The sequence below is a fragment of the Pipistrellus kuhlii genome, unplaced genomic scaffold (assembly GCF_014108245.1).
Source record: "Pipistrellus kuhlii isolate mPipKuh1 unplaced genomic scaffold, mPipKuh1.p scaffold_m20_p_43, whole genome shotgun sequence".
In the NCBI taxonomy this organism is placed as follows: Eukaryota; Metazoa; Chordata; class Mammalia; order Chiroptera; family Vespertilionidae; genus Pipistrellus; species Pipistrellus kuhlii.
The window spans coordinates 3,380,306-3,401,839 of record NW_023425544.1 but is presented as its reverse complement, the minus strand read 5'-3'; the positions used below and the strand labels follow the sequence as shown (position 1 = coordinate 3,401,839).

Below are 21,534 nucleotides of genomic sequence, written 5' to 3'. Positions count from 1 at the left end.
ATTCATTTTTTTATATATATGCTGAAAAAATTCCAATTATTCCAGCACCATTTGTTGATGAAATTACCCTTTCTCCATTGAATGTCCCTATGCATTTGTCAAAGACCAGTTGCCTATGTTTGTATAGGTCTACTTCTAGGCTCTTTATTCCAGCCGTCACCAACCTTTCGGACCTCACGGACCACAGGTTGGCGACTGCTGCTCTATTCTGTTCCACTGTCTTAGATGTCTATCCTTTAGACAAGATCATGCTGTCTTTATTACCGTAGCTTTTCTGTCAGTCTTGAAATCAGGTACAGTGAGTCCGCCAACTTTGTTCTTTTTCAGTATTATGTCTTTAGTCTTTCCATATAAGCTTTACAGTTTACTGATATTTATAAAATAGCTGAGATTTTTATTGGGCTTGAACTGAATCTATAGATCAACTGGGAAGGTCTTAATAATGAATTTTCTAATCCATGAAAATAGAATATTTCTCTATTTCTATCTGCTTTGCTGTTTTGCATCAGTGTTTTATATTTTCTACAAATAGAACTTGTACATAGTTGTTCGTTTTATGCTTAAGCATATTTCTTCATGTGTTTGTGTACTATTGTAGATTTTTTAAATTTCAAATTCCAATTCTTCGTTGCTGGTGCAGAAGATCTTTTGTATGTTGACCTTACAAACTGCAACCTTGCTATACTCATTTATTAGTTCCAGGAAGTTTTTTTTTTTAAATAGATTTCTTTGAGATTTTCTAAATAGACAATCATGTCATCTGTGAATAAAGACAGTTTTACTTCTTCTTTTCAATCTGTATATCTCTTCTTTTCTTGTTTTATTGCACTAGTCAGGACTTCCAGTATGAATGGAAGTGGTACGAGAGTTCATCCTTGCCTTGTTCCCGATCTTGTCGGGAGAACTTCAAGTGTCTCACCATTCAGTGTGATGTTGGTGGCAAGACTATTGTAGATATTCTTTAGCAAGTTGAAAAAGCTTCCTAATTTGCTGAGATTTCCTAAAACATCATGAATGGATGTTAAATTTTGTGAAATGCTTTTTTGAATCAATTAGTATGATAATATGATTTTTCTTCTATTATAGCCTATGAATACACTGGATTACATTAGTTGGTTTTCAACTGTTAAACCAGTCATGTATACCAGTCATGGAAATAATGCCACTTAGTCATGGTGCTAATAAGCTTTTAAATACAGACACTACTGTTATCACCTTTATTGTTCCAGAGTTTAGCCACTGAAGACTAATATATCCCCTGGGAAATATCTCAACAGTATTATAGATGAATGAAGCAAAATAGTTACTGAACACAAAAAAAGTTTATTTCATCAACCACAAATAAAACAGTCAAAGCATAAAGTAAAGAAAAATTCAGGTTTAAAAATACTGTCTTTTCTTCTGAGAAATCTACTTTGCCATAAATTTCTCATAAGCCCATTCACAGTTTTCTTACAAACCTGGAGGTAGAAGGGACTTCAAGGCCCCCTCTTTCCCTCAACCTCCACCCCCTCCACTCCCAACCCCACGATGTTCTACAGTCACTGTGATAAAGCCCTGCCTGGTCTCTGCCTGGGCTTTCATAGGTAAGGAACTAACTACCTTGTATTAGGACAAAGCACTGCCTCCCCACTCCCATCCCCTGGTTCCTATACTTACTGATTGGGCCCCACAGGTTATACTTAATCAGCTTCCCCATAGGAGCCCCTCATGAAAAAACCTTGATGATTTCCTCCCTGAGTCTTCTCAATCCCAGATCCTTCAGCTGGTCCTTATGTAACATGCTTTCTTTCCCTCACCCTCTGGCCACTGTCATGTTGGCATGCCACTCCTATGTGACAGTCTCCCTGCTCTTCGTGCGAGGCACCCAGGAGTGGCTGGATAAAGCAAAGGAAGTGAGATCACCACACACCATTAGAATGGCTAAAATAAATAAATAAAAATTTAAAACCCTGACAATACTAATTGCTGGCAAGGATCGGAAGCAACACAAACTTACATTCATTGCTGGTGGGAATGAAAAACGGTACAGACACAATCCAGTGATTGTACTCCTAGGTATTTACAAAGTGTGTTTGAAATTTTGTGACCACACATACACGCATTTGTTTACAGCAGTTTTACTCATAATTATAGAAAACTGGAAGTAAATAAGATATCATTCAATAGGTAAATGGGTAGACAATGTCCATACTATGGAATTGTATTCATAAAAAAAAATTAAGACATCAAGCCAAATAAAGACATGGATGAATCTTAAATACATATTGCTCAATGAAAGAGCCAGCCTGAAAGGGCTCTTTATATATGATCCCACCCACTTTGACATCTGAAAAGGGTAAAGCTATAGAAATGGTAAACAGACCAGGTTCTTGATCATTGTCTCCCTCTCCATACCAAACTGCCTTCTTCCTTGAGCAACTTCAATATCACTGTGCATGACCGTGGCGTCAAGGAAACTTGGCCACTTCAGCAACTCTTTCCCACCTATTATACCACTTCAGTCACCTCTTCCTCATAATCATCCAGAACTTTAAATTCCAGTCTTGGGCCACAACCTTTCAACCTTCCCTTATTCCGGAGCCCCCACTGTGCCTGTCCTTCCTTTTCACCACATCTGCAGGCCCGGCAGCCCTTGCCCCTGAGCAGACTGCTCCCCTATCATTTGTCACTTCAGCCTCTAGTCAGCACTTTAAGTTCCCTTCCCCTTGCTCCTTCAAAATTCTGCTTTGCTAACCCCGACCTGTGGATGGATCCAAGCGTTTGCCCTCCTACGTCCCTACTCCCAGGCTGCAAAGTGCAACTTCAGAAAACCATCTACCCTTGTGCACTGGGACCACTTTAAAAGTCACAATCTCTGTTTCATCTGGCCCATCGTCTCTGCCCAAGAGTCTTTCTATATTTCCACAGTCAGCTCTCTCCTCTCCCCCAAAGTGGCTTTTTCATTTCACTTTCATAACAACTGTGCAAGGTGAGTACTGTTACTATTCTCACTTACAGATAAGGAAACGGGCTCAGAAAGGTAAGTGACTGCTTTCCTTTGTCTGGAGTCCGATGCGGAAGCTTGTTCTCACATATGGAAGTCTGCTAGGAAGGAACGCCAATCAGTTTATCTCAGGAAAAGCAGCCCAGGGGCTGACCAGACCTGGCCGCCGGCCAGTTTTCAAACCGGAGCTACCAGAGTGCGTCCAGGAGCTGCTGCTCTGAGGAGCTGACAGGCCGCAGGCAGACCCTCTCTCAGGGCACCGTTTGGGAGAGTGTGGCTTTACTCTGGTTCGCTGTATTGGTCTGATCTGGACATGATGCAATTATTCGCAGAACGAGCCACATTGCCCTTGGCCAAGCTGACCTGGCCTCCTGTGCAAAGCAGATTACATCAGGGCCCTCCGGGAGCTCGGCGGCTGGTCAGAGGTGGGACGGAGCTGGCTCCGAGTCAGATAGTTTTGCTAGGAAACTATGAATCCCCTGATAGTGTGTGCACATCTGGTTTTTGGTGTGTTTTCTTAAAAGACTAAGCTCAGTTGAAAAGGAAAAGATTTTTGAAAACAAAGAAAAAGAAACAAAAGACTTTAGAACTTCCTTTTCAAAATAAACGGTGTGCACTCCCTACCGCAGCCATTGTCTCATAAAACAGGTCATGCTAATGCAGCCTCGCTCTGAGCACTCAAGCTGGTGCCTCTCTGAGGCTCCCGCTGTACTCGGGGTGGCAGCCCAGAGTGGGGAGGCCTGGAGGGGGCTGGGTAATGTGATGCACAGGACCCGGCATTTCCGAGGGGAACGCCCAGCTGGGGAAGGCACCAGAGAGAACCCAGGCCCATCACCCAGAGATCCAGTCATGCTCACCATGCAACCTCTAGGCCAATGTCCTCATGTGAAACCAGAAAAACAAGCAGAAAGTAAGAACTGTCAACAGCACCATTTGGGGGCTTGATCTATCCAAAGGGGGTCTTGCAGGGTGCTTCCTACCGATGCCATGTCCTGGGAGAACTGACTGAGCAATCAGAAGCCCACCCCTTCAGCAAGCCCAAGGCCCCGCTATCATTTAGTAAGTAGGGACGCAGGTCTTCATACACGGAATGAAGGTTCTGGCTGGACCTAGAGAGTTTGTAATAAGATGCATGAGGCCAGTGAGCAGGCTGTCAGGAATTCACAGAAATTCACTTCAAGGAATGCTTCCTGAGCACCGCATTCACTCATCCCACATGTATTGACTGGGGGTCTATTCTATGCTGACCTTGGGCAAAAGGTAGGGGATGCAGTGATGAACAAGGCAGACACAATTCCTGCCCTCATGGAGCCCACAGACGGGGAAGGAAGCTGGAGACGGAGTCACACAAAATGAGGACAGGTGAGTGAGGGCCAGCGGAGAAGCACAGGTGCAGTGAGGGAATGCATGACGGGAAGACTTCCCAGGAAGTGCCGTTCAGGCTGAGGAAGAATTCTGAGCTGAGAAGGCAGCATGCGTGGAAGTCTGATGGGACAGAGGTATGATGCACCAGGAAAAGGAAGGAAGGCCAGAGTAGCTGAAGCCCGCAAAGTAGGGGGAGGGGCAAGAGACGCGGCTGGCGGGTGGACATAGCCAGACCCACCATGCAGGACCTTGCAGGGCAATTAAGGTGCTTGAACCTTAGCTTATGTGGAATTGGAAGCCCCTGAAGTGATTTAAACACAGGAAAGATGTGTTCAGTTCCACCTGCTGTGAGAAAAGAGGACTGTGATGGCCCAAGAATGAATGAAAGTGGGGTTTCAGGCAGAGGTGTCTGGTCCTGGGGCCAAGTGTTTGGAATTGAACCCCAGCAGGGACCCCAGGCTACAAGTGGCAACACTGCTATCTGGACAGGTACATGCAAGGGGTTGCTTACCTGGTTAAACCTCCGGGTAAAGGCCACAACGTTTGGGGCAAGACTATGTTTCTCCTTCTTACTCCATCCACAGCTGGCTAGTTCCTAGGAAGCAAAGAGTCCATTTCAACAGTGGTTCTAATCGGGATGCAAACACAGCAGGGGCACCTGATTGGAACATGGGTATGGAGGTGGGGAAGAGCTGTCCTCACCAGAGTGGGAAGATCCTCTGCCTCTGGAGAGGAGAGCTGGGAGGAGGCACTCCTGGGACCCTAGAGAGGAGAAGGAGATGCTTTCTCTACAGCCCCAGCCCCATTTCCCAGGACTTCTGTGCCAAAATACTCAACCTCACCACTGCCACTCTGCCAGCTTCTCCAGGAACAGAAATCCCTTCTTGACTCAAATTGTCTGAGACAGGACGTAACGTTTTAACTAGTGGGACTCATCCCCCCGAAAGGCAAAGTCGAAATTTAAATCTGGCTGGAGAATCTCAGGTTTCATCAGCTACATGACATCCTCTATTCCTAGGGTCAAGGAAAGCCTGATCCAAGCCCTCTGCAACCAGGGAAGCTTCTGGGATTACCTCGATTCCTACCCGAAGCTGGACCCTCCCATCCATCATATAACCAAAAGGGGACAGAGGAGAGGTTCCCTTTAAGATCGCTTTCAGGGGCCTTGTCTCCTCTTTCTCAGCATTATAGTTTGATCAAATGACCTAAAATGTACCTTCAGTGAGGCTGGTTCTGATCCAGGGGAGATAACAGGAGCAATCTAAGGTGATTAGTTGGGGGCTGTATAAAGGACCAAGAAAAGGCCCCTATTCAAATGGCTAGCACTCTCAGCTGGTGCTTGTGGAGCCCGGCAGAGAAGGGAGAAAGGGGTAGATTCTAAAGTTCTCCACCCCTAAGTGACAAGACCTCCTTTTAATTCCCATCAGGCCTCGGTATTGTTAATAACATTATTTTACCACACACCTGGAACTTTTATAAGATCTTTAGTGAGAGCCAGCTGTCCACCAATTGGAATAGAACAGATCAGAGTCTGCTAGAAAGCCAGAGAGAGCAGCAGGAATGGACAAGACAAAACTTGCTGGCTGCGCAGTTATGCCTAAAGAGCTGCACCCTTCCAATGCATCTGAGGACCCAGCTCTAAACCACAGCCTCGCTGAAGGCAATGGACACCAGATGAATGACCTGGCCTTGAGAACAACTGAGAACCAGCCAGAAGCTAAAATCAGCTCCTCTTCCTAGCCACCTCATTTGTGCAAATGGCATCGTCGCCCTCCCAGTCACCCACATGAGGAAATACAACCATCCCTGACCCTGCCAAGTCCTTCACACCCTAAATAACAGTAATGACAATGATATTAACCCAGAACCATTTATCAAGAACAACCCCCCACACACACGCCAGCCCTGGAGAGGTACTTCCCATGTTACCTAATTCTCAGCACAACCACTTTAACGAAAAGGAAAGGGCCTCAGTATCATTCATTCTCTTGAAAAGATAATTTGACTCTACTGTTTTTCAAAAGTGCACATGAATGACTTTGAGATGGAAAATTTCCTGTGTAGCCTGGCTGGATGGCTATTAGTTGGAAAGTTATCTCTTACACCAAAAAGGTTGTGGGTTCAATCCCTGGCTGGGGCACCTATGGTAACCAACCAATTGATGTTCTAGTCACATCAATGTCTGTCTGTCTGTCTCTCTCTCTAAATAAACATATACCTTGGATGAGGATTAAAAATAATAATAAATTACCTGTGTACCATGATTCTCCTTGTTCTGAAATGTATATTTGGCCTACCTGAGTTATATTTACTTCTTCCCCTGATGCACCTTTTCACCTATTTTAATCATTTTGCAAAAATATATTATTGTCCTTTCAGTGTTTAATTGTGAGGATAAGAGCTTTTCTCCCCTGTGAATCCCAAAGCCAGTCCCAGAAAGGTATGGGTTATAATCAGATAGAGAAATGGATTCATAAAACTGATGTTCAAGGACTGAGGCATGGTTATTGCCTAATTTCTGCCCAATAGTTGCTCCTTTTATTTATTTATTTATTTTTACTTCTTTGATAAATAGCCAGAATTATATACGTTTGTGTGTGCATGTGTGTACATTTAATTGAGTGCTCAATCTTATAAGCTACTTAGGAATGCATCCTGAAAGGGAGCAGTGTGGATCTTCCCCTTGGAAAGACCAGGCTCAGCCCTAGCTAGTTTGGCTCAGCAGATAGAGCATCAGCCAGTGGAATGGAGTCGCAGGTTTGATTCCAGTCAAAGGCACATACCTTGGTTGCAGGCTCAACCCCTGGCCTTGGTCGTGACATGTGCGGGAGGCCACCAATCAATGTATCTCTCTCACATTGATGTTTCTCTCTCTATGCCTCTCTGCCTGTCTTCAACTGTCTCTAAAATTCAATGGGGTGAGAGGGTCAGGAAAATAAATAAAAATAAAATTATTAAAAAAGAAAGACCAGGATCAGATCCTACATGTTGCTTATCTTCTCAGAGCCTCAATTATCTCATCTTAAAATGGGTACAGTCCTCCATTTATCTGTGAAGTTCATCATGACAATTAATGAGATTAACTCACCCGAGCACTCAGCATGGATGTGTGGTAAAAGTTATCTCCCACCTCTTCCCGTCATGCGCCACCAGAATCAGCTCCAGCTCCAAACACCCTCTGCTTCTCCCACACCACACTCTCGTTGCTGTCTTGAACTATTTAAAAATCTATTATTTCCCTTTCATTTTGCTGATGTCATGCAGGCAGGAACCAAAGCACGCAGTTAATACATCTGTCCTGAATTTATCTGATTTGAACATTTCTAAGACCGTGACTCAAAAACCGTGTGTGTAGTTCTTGGGTTTTGACAATTGCCTAAGCAACCTTTTGCACTGGAAGGCCTGTAACATTTAGAACTAAAACCCCAACAGACTGAAGCATTGTTGAAGAGCTTCCTTGATAAAATAGAAGAATCAAAGGACTTAGAGCCGGGCCTCACCCCAATCCTAGCCCTGACACATCTTTCCTGGGCGACCGCAGGTAAGCTCACGTCTCTCGTATCAGTCTCCTGGCTGATGATACAGGGATGGTGACACCACCTCCTTAGACCAAGAGAGAGGCTGACAGAGAGGCGACACGCAGGGCAGGCCTGGCTCGCAGCAGATGCCGAGCTGCATTTGTTGAATGAACGCGTTCCTCAGTGCTGAAATTTCCCAAACGCAGCGCAGAAAGATTTATCGAGATGTCAAAAGAAATAAGGCCATTCTATCTACTCAAACAGGCCCTGAGCCCCACCTCCTTGGCCCTGCTCCTCTTCTGTGTTTGGCCTTATAGGATTACAAGAGATTCCATCTGTGTGAAGTGGGTTTGGAAAATGTGAGGTAATAGAACAATGCTCTTCCAGTCACTGATGCCTAAAAAAGGTCCATGCTATGGAACGGATTTGAATGTAATTAAGTTCGAGTTGACCAGAGGAGACAGGGCTGCTTCTAGAAGAGAGGCAGGGTGGGGGCTGATGCTGGTAGGATCCTGGTAGCCCCCTCCCTCCATGAGGAGCCACTCAGCTGCCCTGGGCTACGGAGAAAGGAGTCTCACAAGGCTATCCTGATTGACTGCGTCCCCTGCTGAGGTCCGCTGGCTGTGGAAGGAGAGAAAGAGCCTGTACAATCCATCGCCAGCTTCTCTGGGGCTTCTCTGTGAGGTGGATGTTCCCCGGGAGGGAAAAGATGGTAGAAAAAGACTTTCGACCACTAAACGTAGAAATGTACCCTCCTCAGGCTTCTGGGGAAGGGAGGCCCTTTGCCCACAGGATCCACCCTCCTCCTGGGCTCCAGGTCCCGTCCCTGCCCCTCGCTCAGAGGACCTGATACCCTCTTTTGTTCCAGTATCTCCACCCTCTTTCTCCCCAATTTCCTCTTCCAACTAGCCCTTTAATGTGCATAAGCCTTTCCTATTAATAATAATAATGGTGATGATCATTATGACAATGACATCTTTTCTAGATCGCCAGTCTCCTTCCGCTCCTGCTCACTCTTTCTTCTCTTTGCAGAGAATGTCTTGAAAGGGGCATTGGGTCTCACTGTTTCAACTGGCTTCCCTCTCCACTTTTCTCCACTTGAATGGCCCTTTTGTTTTCTTTAAAAAAAAAAAAAAGCATATATATATATATATAATTTCAGAGAGGAAGAGAGAGATAGAAACATCAATCACAAGAGAAAATCATTGATCAACTGCCTCCTGTACATCCCACACTGGAGATCAAGCTCACAACCCAGGCATGTGCCCTGACCTGGAATAAAACTGTGACCTCCTGTTTCATAGATCAATGCTCAACCACTGAGCCACACCGGCTGGGCTAAAACTGCCCTTTTCTCTCCCAGAGACAACGTCCTGGCTAGGCAGCCCCTCTGCCTTATTTATCACTCTGTCCCTGCCCGTCAGTCCTGCGTTCTTCTGGTTGCCTTCTTGCCACTCAGGCCTCCCACTCTCGGGCTTCTTTTCTAGTTTTCTTTTCTGACACATGTGCCCTACCCCCAATGACATCTGTCCAGGCTCCTGGTCTACATTCTCCCATGTCTGGTTCCCTCCGGAAGATCTCATTTACCGCCATGGCCTCAACTGCACGTCTGTTCAACTCAAGCTTATCTCCTGAGCTCCAGCCCAGGATGTTCAGCAACCTGCTGACCACACCTTCCGTGGCATCGCACACCACCTCAAATCAGCAGGCCCAGACCAAAAAGGGGTCTGACCAGCTGCCCTCCATAAAAGCACACAACAACGTGAGACTCATTTAGACATCCATTCTGACATCAAAGGAGGATGTTTAGTACAAGGAAACTATGGAAAAACCCCTAGCTGATGTAAAAACAACTTTGTCTCAGCGCCTTCATCGGCAAGCATTCCTTGGTGACAGCAAGAGTCAACGCCGCTTTCGGCTCACCCCGCAAAACTTCCCTGGCCACACTGCCAGGAGGCCCTCCGGGCTGCCAGCTTTGTTCTGAGGTGTCTGGGAGTCAGATGCCCCGAGGTGGCCTGAGGAAGGCCTGACCCTGACCATGTCTGGGGTCATGAGGAACGGCCCTGGAAGAAGAGACCTGGGGAGTGGGCAGGTCCTCCTGGAAGACCCCCCAAAGGATCTAGGCTGCCAGGCCATAGGAAGCTGGTGCCTACACCCGGTGCTTCCATGCATGCGCTTACTTCTGACTGCGGTCTTCTCCAAATCACGTCCCTACAGCATGCCCACACAGAATAGCACACCTCGAGGAAAGGGGCCACTGCCAGGCTAGCAGCCAGCACCACATACCATTTTGCTCAGTGACCACCTTTCTCCTCCTCCCCCCTCGGTGCTCCTCCCCATTCCTCCCATCTATCCTCTGGGACAATCTTCAGAATTGGTGAAAAAATCCCACACTTAGCCAAAGGAGTTCCAAAAACACCCCAGGGAAGGGTGGCCCACTGAGACAGAGGGAAGACCGTGCCAGTTTGGGGGTTGGTGTGAGGACTGACTAAGGAGTAAGGCGCTTCAGGACTCTCAGATGTCACCGGTGGGTATGCAAAATGGCAAGCAATATGGGAAAGCAGTTTGGCAGTTTCTCATAACATTAAACATACACATACCCAATGACCAGCAATCTCGCTAATGCAAATATTTGTCCACACACAAAAACATATATGCATGTTTATGGCAGCTTCACTCCATTTCCCCACACTAAAAGCAACCCAGATTTCCATCAGCTGGTGAAGGAATAACAAACTGTGAGACAGCCATACAGTCAAATTAGGGGCCTGGTGCACAACGCTCCTGCACGGGAGGGTCCCTAGACCTGGCTGGAGATCAGGGCTGATTGGGGCTTCCAGCTGCCGGTCAGGGCCTTCCTTCCCCGGCTGCAGGCTGCTGGCCGGGCCTTCCTTCTTCCGCACTGCTCCCTGGTGGTCAGCAAATGTCAGAGTGAGTAATCGAACTCCCAGTCTCCTGGTTGAACTCCCGAGGGGATAATTTGCATATTAGCCTTTTATATAGAGATACTGCTCAGCAGTAAGAAGGGACTAAGTGCATCAGCACAGATGAGTGTCAAGCTTTATGCAAAGTGAAAGAAACCAGACACAAAAACATGATTCCATTGATATGACATTCTGGGAGAAGTAAAAACTACAGGGGCAAAAAACGGGGTCCCTGGTTGCCAGGGACTTGGGACAGGAGGGAAACTGACTACAAAGGGGCACAGGGTCATTTTAAAGCAATAGACGTTCTCTTTATGGATTGTGATGGTTTATGTGAAAGTATATATCTATCAAAACTCAACAAACTGTTCACTAAAAAGGGTGAATTATACTGGATGAAAGCAAACCTCCATAAATATGACTTTAAAAAGAAAAGGAAAGGAAATAGTCCAAGCATATAGGACTATGAAGGGAAATCCCATAATAACAGCTGAGCAAAAAGACTAAGGAACAAAGGGCCCTGAAGGGGGAAAATTAATGAGATTAAAAAATTGATAGAAATAAAAATAGAAAATTTGAAAAGATTTGAGGAAATGACAAAGGCAAATGATAATAGAAAGAAAACAATTATAATCTCTAAGAATAACAAAAACCAAGAATTCCTATTTATATAAATTTAAATGTGATATGTGTTTTTAAATTTATGTGCATTTAAATAGTACATATTTAATACATTTAAGAATGTTTTAATAGTGTATCTGTTTAAATATTATATGTCTATATACATTCTAATATCAGGCAGTTGGATTGAAAAGAAAGAGAATCTGTAGGTCCCTGATGAGAGGCACATTTTTCTTTGAACAACGAGGGTCATCAGAGAATGAAATGAACCTTGGCACACCACAGAGTGGCACCGAGCAGCATGTGCACAGCCGTGCCCTGGGTAATATTTACATAGCCGCAACAATAATAAATGCTGCTTGTTGGTTTTCAACTTTTAGGGTCAACCTGAGGGAAAGTGTGATGGACTTGGTTGTAGCTGCAGAATGTCCAAATGTTAATTTAACTAATCTGACAATGAGAAGGTACAGCTGATGGAGGTGGCAGGTGGGGGAAAGAAAGGCGCAGGAAGTGAGCAGTTGGGAAACACTGTTTAGAGCTGTTGAAACTAGAAATTAAGGTTTTTATGCACCAAATAAAGTTCCAAAAGTCACCAGTAGAAGAAAAAACGGAAGAGTTCACCTCAGGAAAAGGGTGGGAATAAGAGATCGACCCTTTTTTCACAAGATCTTCTGTGCAATCTGATTTTATCATGTACAGGATAACTTCAAACAAATGTTAATAGATGACATAATTCAATGCCACACACTGTAACCCTTCTAAAATTAAATCTTCACAGTCGAGTAATTACTCAGAAATATACAATTTTTTTTACTAAAGTCATTACCAGCTTATAACCTGCCAGAGCCAGCATTTATAAATAACAGTTTTCACGTGCCCACCAGAAGCTTCTGTACCTTTTGATGGAGTACTCCTGCGAAATCACGACCAGCTGGACCTTCAGGAAACAGGCCTGTCCTACAGAGAGATGTTAGGGCTTTAAGCAAGGGAAGCCCAAGGAGGCAGCAGCTCACTGGGGAGCCGGACAGCATCCTGGAGGGCTGCTGGCAGGAGCTCATAAACCCTCCCTGGAACTCAACCAGCTGTAAGGAAAAATGGAAGGAGAAGAAACAGGAAGGAGAAAGGCAAAGGAGGCAAGGGAAGCGAGTAAGGATAGAGAAGAGAAGGAAAGAATGAAGGGAGGAGGAGATTGAGGAAGAGAAGGAGGAAGGAATGAGGGAAGGCAGGGCTAAGTGACAGCAATGTGCCAGGGCTCAAGGGCCTTAGTGTCCATCTCATGGGGTGGACAGGCATAACTCAAGGCAGCAAAGACACCTATTCTGCCTGCTTTGTTCCCCAAGGCTGAGGTGCTAAAAGACACTTCTAGGTGCAAGCCTTCTGAGTAGCTGTCTGTGGGCAGCGGTGTCCTTACCTCTTTCTTAGATGATAAGGAGGAGGAAAAGGAAGAGGAGGAGGAGGAGGAGGAGGAGGGGAGAAAAGGTGAGAAGAAAGGATAAAGAAGGATGAGAAAGAGAAAAGGAAGGGACAACAGTAAGCACGTCTGCATTCATTTCTTTATCAGAGTTAACGTATGTTTTAAGACAGTGGTCACCAACCTTTTGGACCTCACGGGCCACCAGTGATCCGCAGACCACCAGTTGGCGACCGCTGTCTTAGTAAACATAGCCAGGAACAACACAAACATGCTGTTGCTTTCATGGAGTCTGTGTCACCTACAGGAAGGGGGAGAGATGAAAAACTTGTAATAAGCCAGATGACAAATCCTAGCAAAATGTTGACGGATGAAGGAATGGGATGTTTGGAGGGGATGCCAGGTGGCTGGCAGATGGGCACTGGCGTGGAGACAAGGAGGTGAGGCAGCTCTGCAAGTAAGTGCAGGGAGAGGCTTCCAGGCAGAAGGAAGGACAGGTGCACAGAGCCTGGGTGGCAACCAGGGATCTCTAAGAACAACGAGGTGGCTGGTGTGGTTACAGCGGAATGAGCCTGAGGGACAGTGGGGGGGGGAGAGATAGGAAGGTGGTGGGGAGGCCTGACCCTGAGGGCAGGGAGGGCTGGATTTTATTCTGAGAAGGATGGGAAGAGATTGAGAAGAGGTAGTTCCCAAAGCCTCATGCTATGTAAGTTTTACTGCTCTAATAACATGTGTGCAGACAGACCGAAACCCATGAAGTGCTCTTCTGCTGTGCTATGACCCATCTGTACTAGAATCTCGCACATGGAGTATCATGTGAGATCCATTTGCTTTAGTAATTTGAAATAAACACCTGCTAGGGGCTGTGTGTGTGGAGAAGAGAAGGAAGCAGGGCCCAGGGAGGCATGAAGACAAGGGCCTCCATCGGGCCTCAGCACCCCTGACTAGACAAACCTCAAGAGGGGAGAGTCGCCAGGGACAAATGGCGCCTTCTGTGAAGTGAGGGTGTGTGATGAGGGGGAGATCACTGAATGAATAGAAGTAATTCTTTTTTCTCAGCATTGAGTCATAGTTTCTATAGAAAAGCAACTCGATTATAGCCACCACTACTTCATCAAATCCCCAAACTACTGTCTGCTCAGAAAACATGCAGACTTGGGATCATGAAGATGATGCAAATTTCCCAAAACATTCCCTTTCCAGCCCCAGTGCTGTGCAGCTCTGCGTAATGAGAGCCAGCTGTCAGCGCAGGCAGCAGCCAAGGGCGGCCCTGAGCACAGGCTCCCATCCGTCCCAGGGATGGAGAAAGGGCCCAGGAACAGAACAGAGCAGCCATCTGCAGATCAGCTTGTCCACTGGCAGGCCCGCCAGGAGCCCCACAGGGCCACCCCTTCTTTACCCACTCTCACCCTGGGGATGAGACTCAATTCCCTTCCTCCAAATTCCTGGGAAATGTTTTTACCAAATAACATCATTCAGATGTTCTCTTTTTAGAAAAAACCACTAGTGGTTTTCTTATTAGGGACCTAATATATACTCATTACAGAAAATCTGAATAATGCAGAGAGCCCGCGGAAGAAAATTTAAGTCACCATTTGCCAAATACCCAGAGAAAATCAGAGTTTACATTTGGATCAGTAGCAATGACAGCAACAACAATAGCAGCGTTTACTGAGTGCTCATTAAATGCCAGGCACAAGGTCAGCAGTTTTACATGCATTTATCCGTTGTCACTGAATTCTCACAACACTGTCTGATAGGTACAATTATTGTCCCCTATTACAGATGAAAAGACAACAGCTTACTTGGAAAAGTTACATAATGTGCTCACATCCTCAGATGTAGCCAATATGAGAACCAAGATTCACACTCAGGCAGGCCTGTTGGTGTCAGGAGCCTGGGCCCTTAGTCTGACAGTGGCCACTCCCCAATCCCGGTGCAAGGCACACACACATGTGCACACTCATTCTCAAAAATTGAGCTCATAGTGTATGTGTGGTTTTATAACCTGCTGCTGTCCTTACTATGCTACCAACATCTTCTCACATCTGTCCCATCCCTCCTTTGGTGGAATTCCTATGATACACACATGACATCTCCTAGAAACAATTCATCATGTTTGTCTCCTTTGGTTTCCTTGGAGTTCTAAGAGAACACTGTAGCTCATCTTTTCACTCTGGTTTTGTGCAATCTCTAATCTGCAGCTCACTGTTTCCACTGCAACTCAAGTTTGGCAATCACGTTTTTCAGCACAATTCAGTCCTTCTCAACCTTGGTCTTCACATACTGTGGGGCCACCCTGAACACTGCCGGGAACACAGGAAATTTCTGGAAGTACCTGTTTCATGGGAAGATGCAGGCAACTACCTAATCTTTTGTACTGCTTTCCAGGTGTTGGCCAAACTTTTCTACGTCTGGTGAGTATGCTAAACACCACATCAGAAACTGGAAAAGTTAACTCAAAGGTTCCAGAACCATATGATTTTACCAGCGAGTCCTCGCCAACTTCTAAAGAATACCTAATTCTTATACTAAATAATTTATTCCAGAGCACAAAAAAATGACAAGAAAAAGTCCCAAACCCTAACACCTAACAACTTCAGAACAAGAGGGGGAAAGAATCATCCTACATGGATGAGTCCTCTCATACGAACTGCGCCAGAATTCATCTCCTCTTCCAGGGCTACCTATTTCCTCTGCTCATTCACAGCTACCCATCCCTCTCTGACAGGTAGACTTCCTGCGCACACTCACACACTCCACACACACACACACACACACACACACACACACACTCATCCCACATTACCTAGCAGGTCTGTCAAAGAAATACAAGAATAAGCTAATGTGATGAAAATTTTAGCATAACAACAGTGCATCAATAAATCAAAGAAGATAAGGTGATATGTTCCTCTCAGATACTTCAAGGTAATTAGCAAAATGAAACATTTGTTTAGATTTTAAAAAGGACTTAGAAGTTTAGTAACATCTATCTCAAACTAACAAAGAGAGCTGCTACATAATGTAAATTAAAATTAGAAACAACAGGTGGTGCAGACTTTCTCTACTTTTTTATAGGTTCCCAGTGTGGAGCACAGGACACATAAAATGATGGCACTCTGTTCTCTAGAGAATGGGGCCTTTGTTATTGTACAACGGACCTTCGGGCATTAGGCTTAATTCTCCCACGGATTACTGGCTGAGAAAGTCTATAAGCTACAACCCAGAAATATCATGCAAGACACATATTTTACATTTTCTAATAGCCAGACTAAGGACATGCCCAGCCCCTCCCTGCAGTCAGGCCTGATTACATATGGAGCGAGGCAGGGCTGCAGGAGGGAGTCACAGGGGAAGTCTTTATTCATCAAATTAATAGTTTCATTCAACATCACCCTGAAAGAGTGTTCCCCTACTCCCAGGATCTTGGTTTTTTATCACAAGCAGCTTGAAGTCCCTGGACAGAGCACGATTTCTGGATAAAAGCCAGACTTTTGATAAATTCCAGTAATGGCTACACAGCAGGACACAGTACAGGAGTGCTGGCTGTTTTGACATTCAAACTGCCTGATGGTGACCACAGACAGCCGGTGCACAAGCCGATCGGGAGGAACGGCTCTTTCTAAAAAGCTGTTTCCTCTCCTGAACGACCAAAAGGAAAAACCAACCTTTCCAATGTTTGATCTATATAGGGATACTTATTTAAATTAGAAGTGTGAGGAAACCTTTCAGACATGGAGCCACTAGCCTTTGATGGTGTGAAACCACCTTTTATAAGACAGGGAGTGAGACCGTGGCTTCAAGCCCAACCTCAGCCCAGCCAGCTCCTCAACTGTCTCGGCCCCATCTAATCAGCAATCGCCAGCCAGTCTTTGCAAAGTGCCTCCTCTGTGCCAGGCTCTGTGCAAGGCTTGGGGGACAGAGCAATGAGCAGGGCATTTGCCTTCCAGTGAGGAAGAAAGACCTTGTTAATTATGACCGGGTTACTAAATGCCTAAGACAAGTTCAGAGTGTGAAGACAGAGTGCAACTTGGGGCTAGCTTAGCTAAGGAGCAGGGGCTAGTGGTGAGCCAGATAACACAGAGGGAGTGGCACGGAGGGCTAGCACACCCGGCAGAGAACAGCAGTGCACAAGCCTGGAAGCAGACCCAAGGCCCTGCAGGGAAGCTGGGGTAGGAGAAGCAGAGAAGCAAGAGGGGAGGGCCAGAGAAGGGCTGATAAACCAGGTCTCGCAAAGCCTGCACACCCATTCTAAAGACATGGAACTGATCCTATGGGCACAGGGAAGCCAGTGGAAATTCTGAAGCAGCTCAGTGATGGGGATAGAAATTTGAAAATTTTCTATCCATGGAAGGGGGTGGCGGCAGAGTAGCTGGTTGGCAGGTAAGCATATACTAGTACACTGAGGAGGAAGTAAGAGGGCAGCCTGAGCTGGGAGGAGGCACAGAGGAATGGTAGATGGGGAGACAGGATGCAAAGCATAGAGAATGCAGGAGAGGGAGGAATCAATGATGACAAGTTTTTGGCCTGACTGGGTGGGCAGGTGTGCCATTACAGGGGTGGGAGACCACAGCAGGATTCTGGGAAAAGAATCACAGGTTTGGTTTGGAGCATGCTGTTGCCGGGGGGCCTGTAGGACTTTGGCTGCTGCTTGACCAGCTTCTTGAAGGAAGCACCGATCTGCCTATAGAACCAAGTTCCACGATGCCTGGGCACAGCATTCTGGACCTCTGCGATGGGACCACTCTGTCCTCTGGTCTAGTTTTCCACAATACCCTTCACCTCTCTTTTGCTCTAGCCAAACTAATCTGTTCACTGGCCCCAACTGCCTTACCTGTTTTCAAGCTGCTCCCTCCCTCCACCTGGAATGCCCTTTCTTATGTCCAAATCATACGAACCTTTCCAGGCCAGAAGCAAGCAGGAGCCCCAGGATGCTTACCTCCCAAACAGCATTTAGTCTGCCCCCTTCAGTGTGGCCCTTAAATTTTATATATATTTCCTTACCTTTCTCATTCAGCCAGGGATTTCTCACCCATTCTTGAGTCCCTGAAACACCAGGCAGGGAGCCTCCCACATAGTCACTATGTGGGAAACGACGGAGTAAGAGGCCCGGGAATGTCTAAGCAAGCCATATGAAGATCATTTGGAAGAATATCTCCTCTAATTACATTCACGTCTATAACTCCACGTGGAGACCTCAGACATCTGGCCCCTTTGCCCATCACCCTCCTCCAGATGCCACTCAGACTTCAAGGGCTGCCTGAACCTTGACTTCAGCACATATGCAGCCAAGACTGCTCGGCCTGCTCGGCCCACCCCCACGTCAGAGGGCAGAGGCTGAGAACCACCGCAGTCTTACAATCACCTGGGGTCTGAGAGGGGCCGTGGGGGATGCAGGCAGGGCTGGCCAGCCTGAACCCTGAGTGCTCCCGGACCAGGAGGAGGGCAGGGGGCTGAGGAGGGGGCCTGTGCTCTGCAACGTGGGCCAAGGCTGCAAGGGAAGTGTCTGGGCACAGCGTTCGGAGAGGCTTGCCCTCTCCAAAAAGTTTATGCACAATGCGGGGAGTGGCGGAGGGGCGGGGGGATCACAACTGTGTTTATGAGTAGATTTTATCCAAGAACCTCATATTTTCCACTGAAGGAAAAGCTGATCTACATATAAAGATTCAAACTTTCAAGACCTACACTCAAGAGAACGAAACAATCATCAGCCATAAATTAAGAGTTTGCTCTAAACTCTCACTTCCCAAGAACCAGGGCTTCGGAGGGCTCCACACCCTGGTTGGGCCCTGCCTGTCTGCCAGTCTAGTCGGAAGGCAAACAACACAGGCTATTTGTAATGACAAGCAAACACTAATGAATTTCGGAGCACGTCTGGTGCTTGCATTTATGGATCATAAAATCATCTGGCTGCTTCTGCCCGGGCTGACATGCCCATGAGGCAACCCCAAGTATTTACAGGCAGCAAGGGGCTGCCAGGACCACTCTGTGAGGGAGGCCAGGGGAGGGGGGACTGCCTGTTGATCTTCCCATTACATACAAACCCATTTTTATGCTCTGACATTCAGACTAAATCTTGGCATGCAAAATCCTATTAAACGGTATTTATTTTTTTTAATATCTTGGGGTGGGAGGGAGAGTCAATATAACTGTCTCAATTGCATTCAGGCACAGACCTAGTCAAATGGCTTTTTAAGTATCAGTCAGCTATAAGTAAAGGGTTTTAAGTGCAGTTAGATTCCCGTTGGAGGTACAAGCTATCTAATACATACAGCTGAGCATTAAGTGTCGAGAGGAAGGGAACTTCCAGACACATCACCAGCCACCCCCCTCACTGCCCAGCAAGGCAGAGCCCCTTCCTGCCACGCTGCCAGGAAGGAACCAAGGCGCTGAGACCCTTCCACCCCAAAGGGCTGCAAGATCAAGCTGGCCACTGGCAGTCTGGGGCCCCCAGAGGCCGACTTTTATCCCTCAAGGGATAAAAGACCAGAGACCACAGGAAGAGTTACTAAAAATGCAGACCTAGTGCCTGTATAAGGGGATCTTTCTTAATCCTAACTAAATATGTAAAACTTACTTTCTAATGGGCAAGTGTTCCCATCTCTGACCTAAGCTATATGCAAATAAAAGCAGCCTAACAGGCTCTGTTCAGAAGCTTGCACAATATTATCATGAAGGGCACTGACTGAAGCAGATGGGGGTTTCATAGCCAAGGTCCCCAAGAAGCAAATGACATATGAGGACACAGGGACACTCAAGGACACTGGCTGCCCAGCACACGCCCAGCTTTTGATCACTCCTGCTTCTCTGCCAACTGCACCTTGCTCTAAACCCCATCCCAGGGTGGCAAGTCACCTTCAATGACATAAACTTGAGCCCCATCAGGCCATTAATGATCCTTGTGTGCAAATTTGAATGTAGATGGAGGGGGGAGAAAAGCAGCAGCCCCATCCGGGGACCTCCTTGCCTACCAGGAAGTCAGGGAGCCAGCGTGGAAGCCAGGAAGGAGACGTGAGGCAGGTCAGAGGGGAAAGATGAAAGTGGAGTGTCTGGCGAGGCTTCTAGGCCCGGATCCCAGCCTCGATCCACTTCTAGCATCCATGAGACACCCCCTCAGGCTTATAGCAAATTCCCCTTTTTGTTGGCAAAGTCCCCTTTTGTCAAGCTGGCTGGAAGCTGTTTTCTGTTACTTGAAAGTAAAAACATCCTGACTCACCTGGTTACCCACAATTTATTTCTCACAGCACGTCAGCCTGGGTGGCCTTCAGTGGAGGAAGGGACAAGGGAGGAAAGAGGAAGGGCGGGCTCGCTGCTATCAGGACACTCCTCCCCTCTCAGCATCACCCATCTGGCTGCTCTGGTTATCACTACAGCCACTTCTCTCAAGGCTACCCCTTCAGGTGTATTTTCCCCCAGGTCCCACTAGTGTCCAAATACTTTGGCTACTAATGAGTCTCCAGTAGCAAATCAGCCCCAAGATCCCTCCCTGAGGCCAGAAGTCCTCCCATAGACAGATCAGCACTCCTAAGAACCTGGACTTCTGCCCAAGGGCATGCAGTAATACCCACAGAATCCAAGACAGACATTTTCTATTTGCAGCCATGGCACTAGGTATCTCCAGGCAGGAATCTCACAGGCACCTCACATTTAACACGCACAAAACCAAATTCTCCAAGGGCCCCATCCCACCTTCCATCATCTCCTTTCCTCCACCAGCCACCCAGTTGCCCAGCCTCTTTGAGTGTGACCCAGCCAGGTGGAATATTTTGTTCACTCCTCTGTCCCACTTGTCTTGCATTCTCACTTAAGGCCTTGATGGTACTCCCTTTCCTAGAAATAGTCCTCTCCTCTCCTTCATTTGACCAAATCCACCTCATTTCGCAGGGCTTGGCTAAAAACCAGGCAAGCTTTCCTAACCTCCCCCACTCCCCAGACCACATGGATGCTCCTGTGTGTACGTGCAATCCTTTTTCTATTCTTTTTTAAAATATATTTTTATTGATTTCAGAAAGGGAGCGGAAGAGATGGAAGCATCAATGATGAGAATCATTGAGTGGCTACCTCCTGTACACCCTCTACTGGGGATAGAGCTCCCAACCACTGGGTCATAGGTCAAAGCTCAACCACATAGGGAGCCACATCAGCTGGGCCCCCTTACTATCCTTTACCCCCTTACTATTCTTGAACTGTCTGTCTCTGCTCCCTCCCAAGACTATAGGATAGCAGCTAAGAATATAAGTTGCTTGTCTTTGTACACTAAGTACTTGGCTATAGCTGATGTTGAGTAACTAATTGCTGACTGAATGAATGCTATCCTGTATCAATGAGCAGGAGGTGATGTGATTTGAAAAAGTGAGTTTTCCAGATAGAAATTCAATTTTTTAAGCACAGTAACTTTTTATTCAGTGAGTCCATGAAAATTTACTGAAAAAAATACTAAGTGCCCAGGACCATACCAAGCATTTGAAAGACAACACACTAGATGTGGTCCCTGCCCTTGAGTTTTAGGTCCTTTGGAATTAAATGGAAGCTATGGGCTCCCTTCATAGTAAAATATTGTTAAAAATCATGTGAAATTTTATACATAATTTATCTTCACATTAAATCTAAATGAAAAAATATTTTCAGAGATTAATTCTCTCTATCCTATTTTTCAAGCAAAAAAGAATTAATACTACTACTTGAAAAGAATTTTTTTAAAAAATCCAA

General features: G+C 46.3%; 1 protein-coding gene across 14 annotated transcripts in view; it reads right to left on the bottom strand.

Moving 5' to 3' along the window:
* RALGPS1 (Ral GEF with PH domain and SH3 binding motif 1) overlaps positions 1-21,534 on the bottom strand; it is a 238,220-nt gene that overhangs the window by 129,304 nt on the left and 87,382 nt on the right. For all 14 annotated transcript variants that reach the window (XR_006739872.1, XR_006739873.1, XM_045572036.1 and 11 more), the window contains one exon: positions 4,863-4,946. Coding sequence is in view for 12 of the 14 variants with exons in the window: in XM_045572036.1 (XP_045427992.1) it covers positions 4,863-4,946 (84 nt within the window). In the remaining 2 variants the exon portion in view is untranslated. The remainder of the gene's footprint in view (positions 1-4,862; positions 4,947-21,534) is intronic.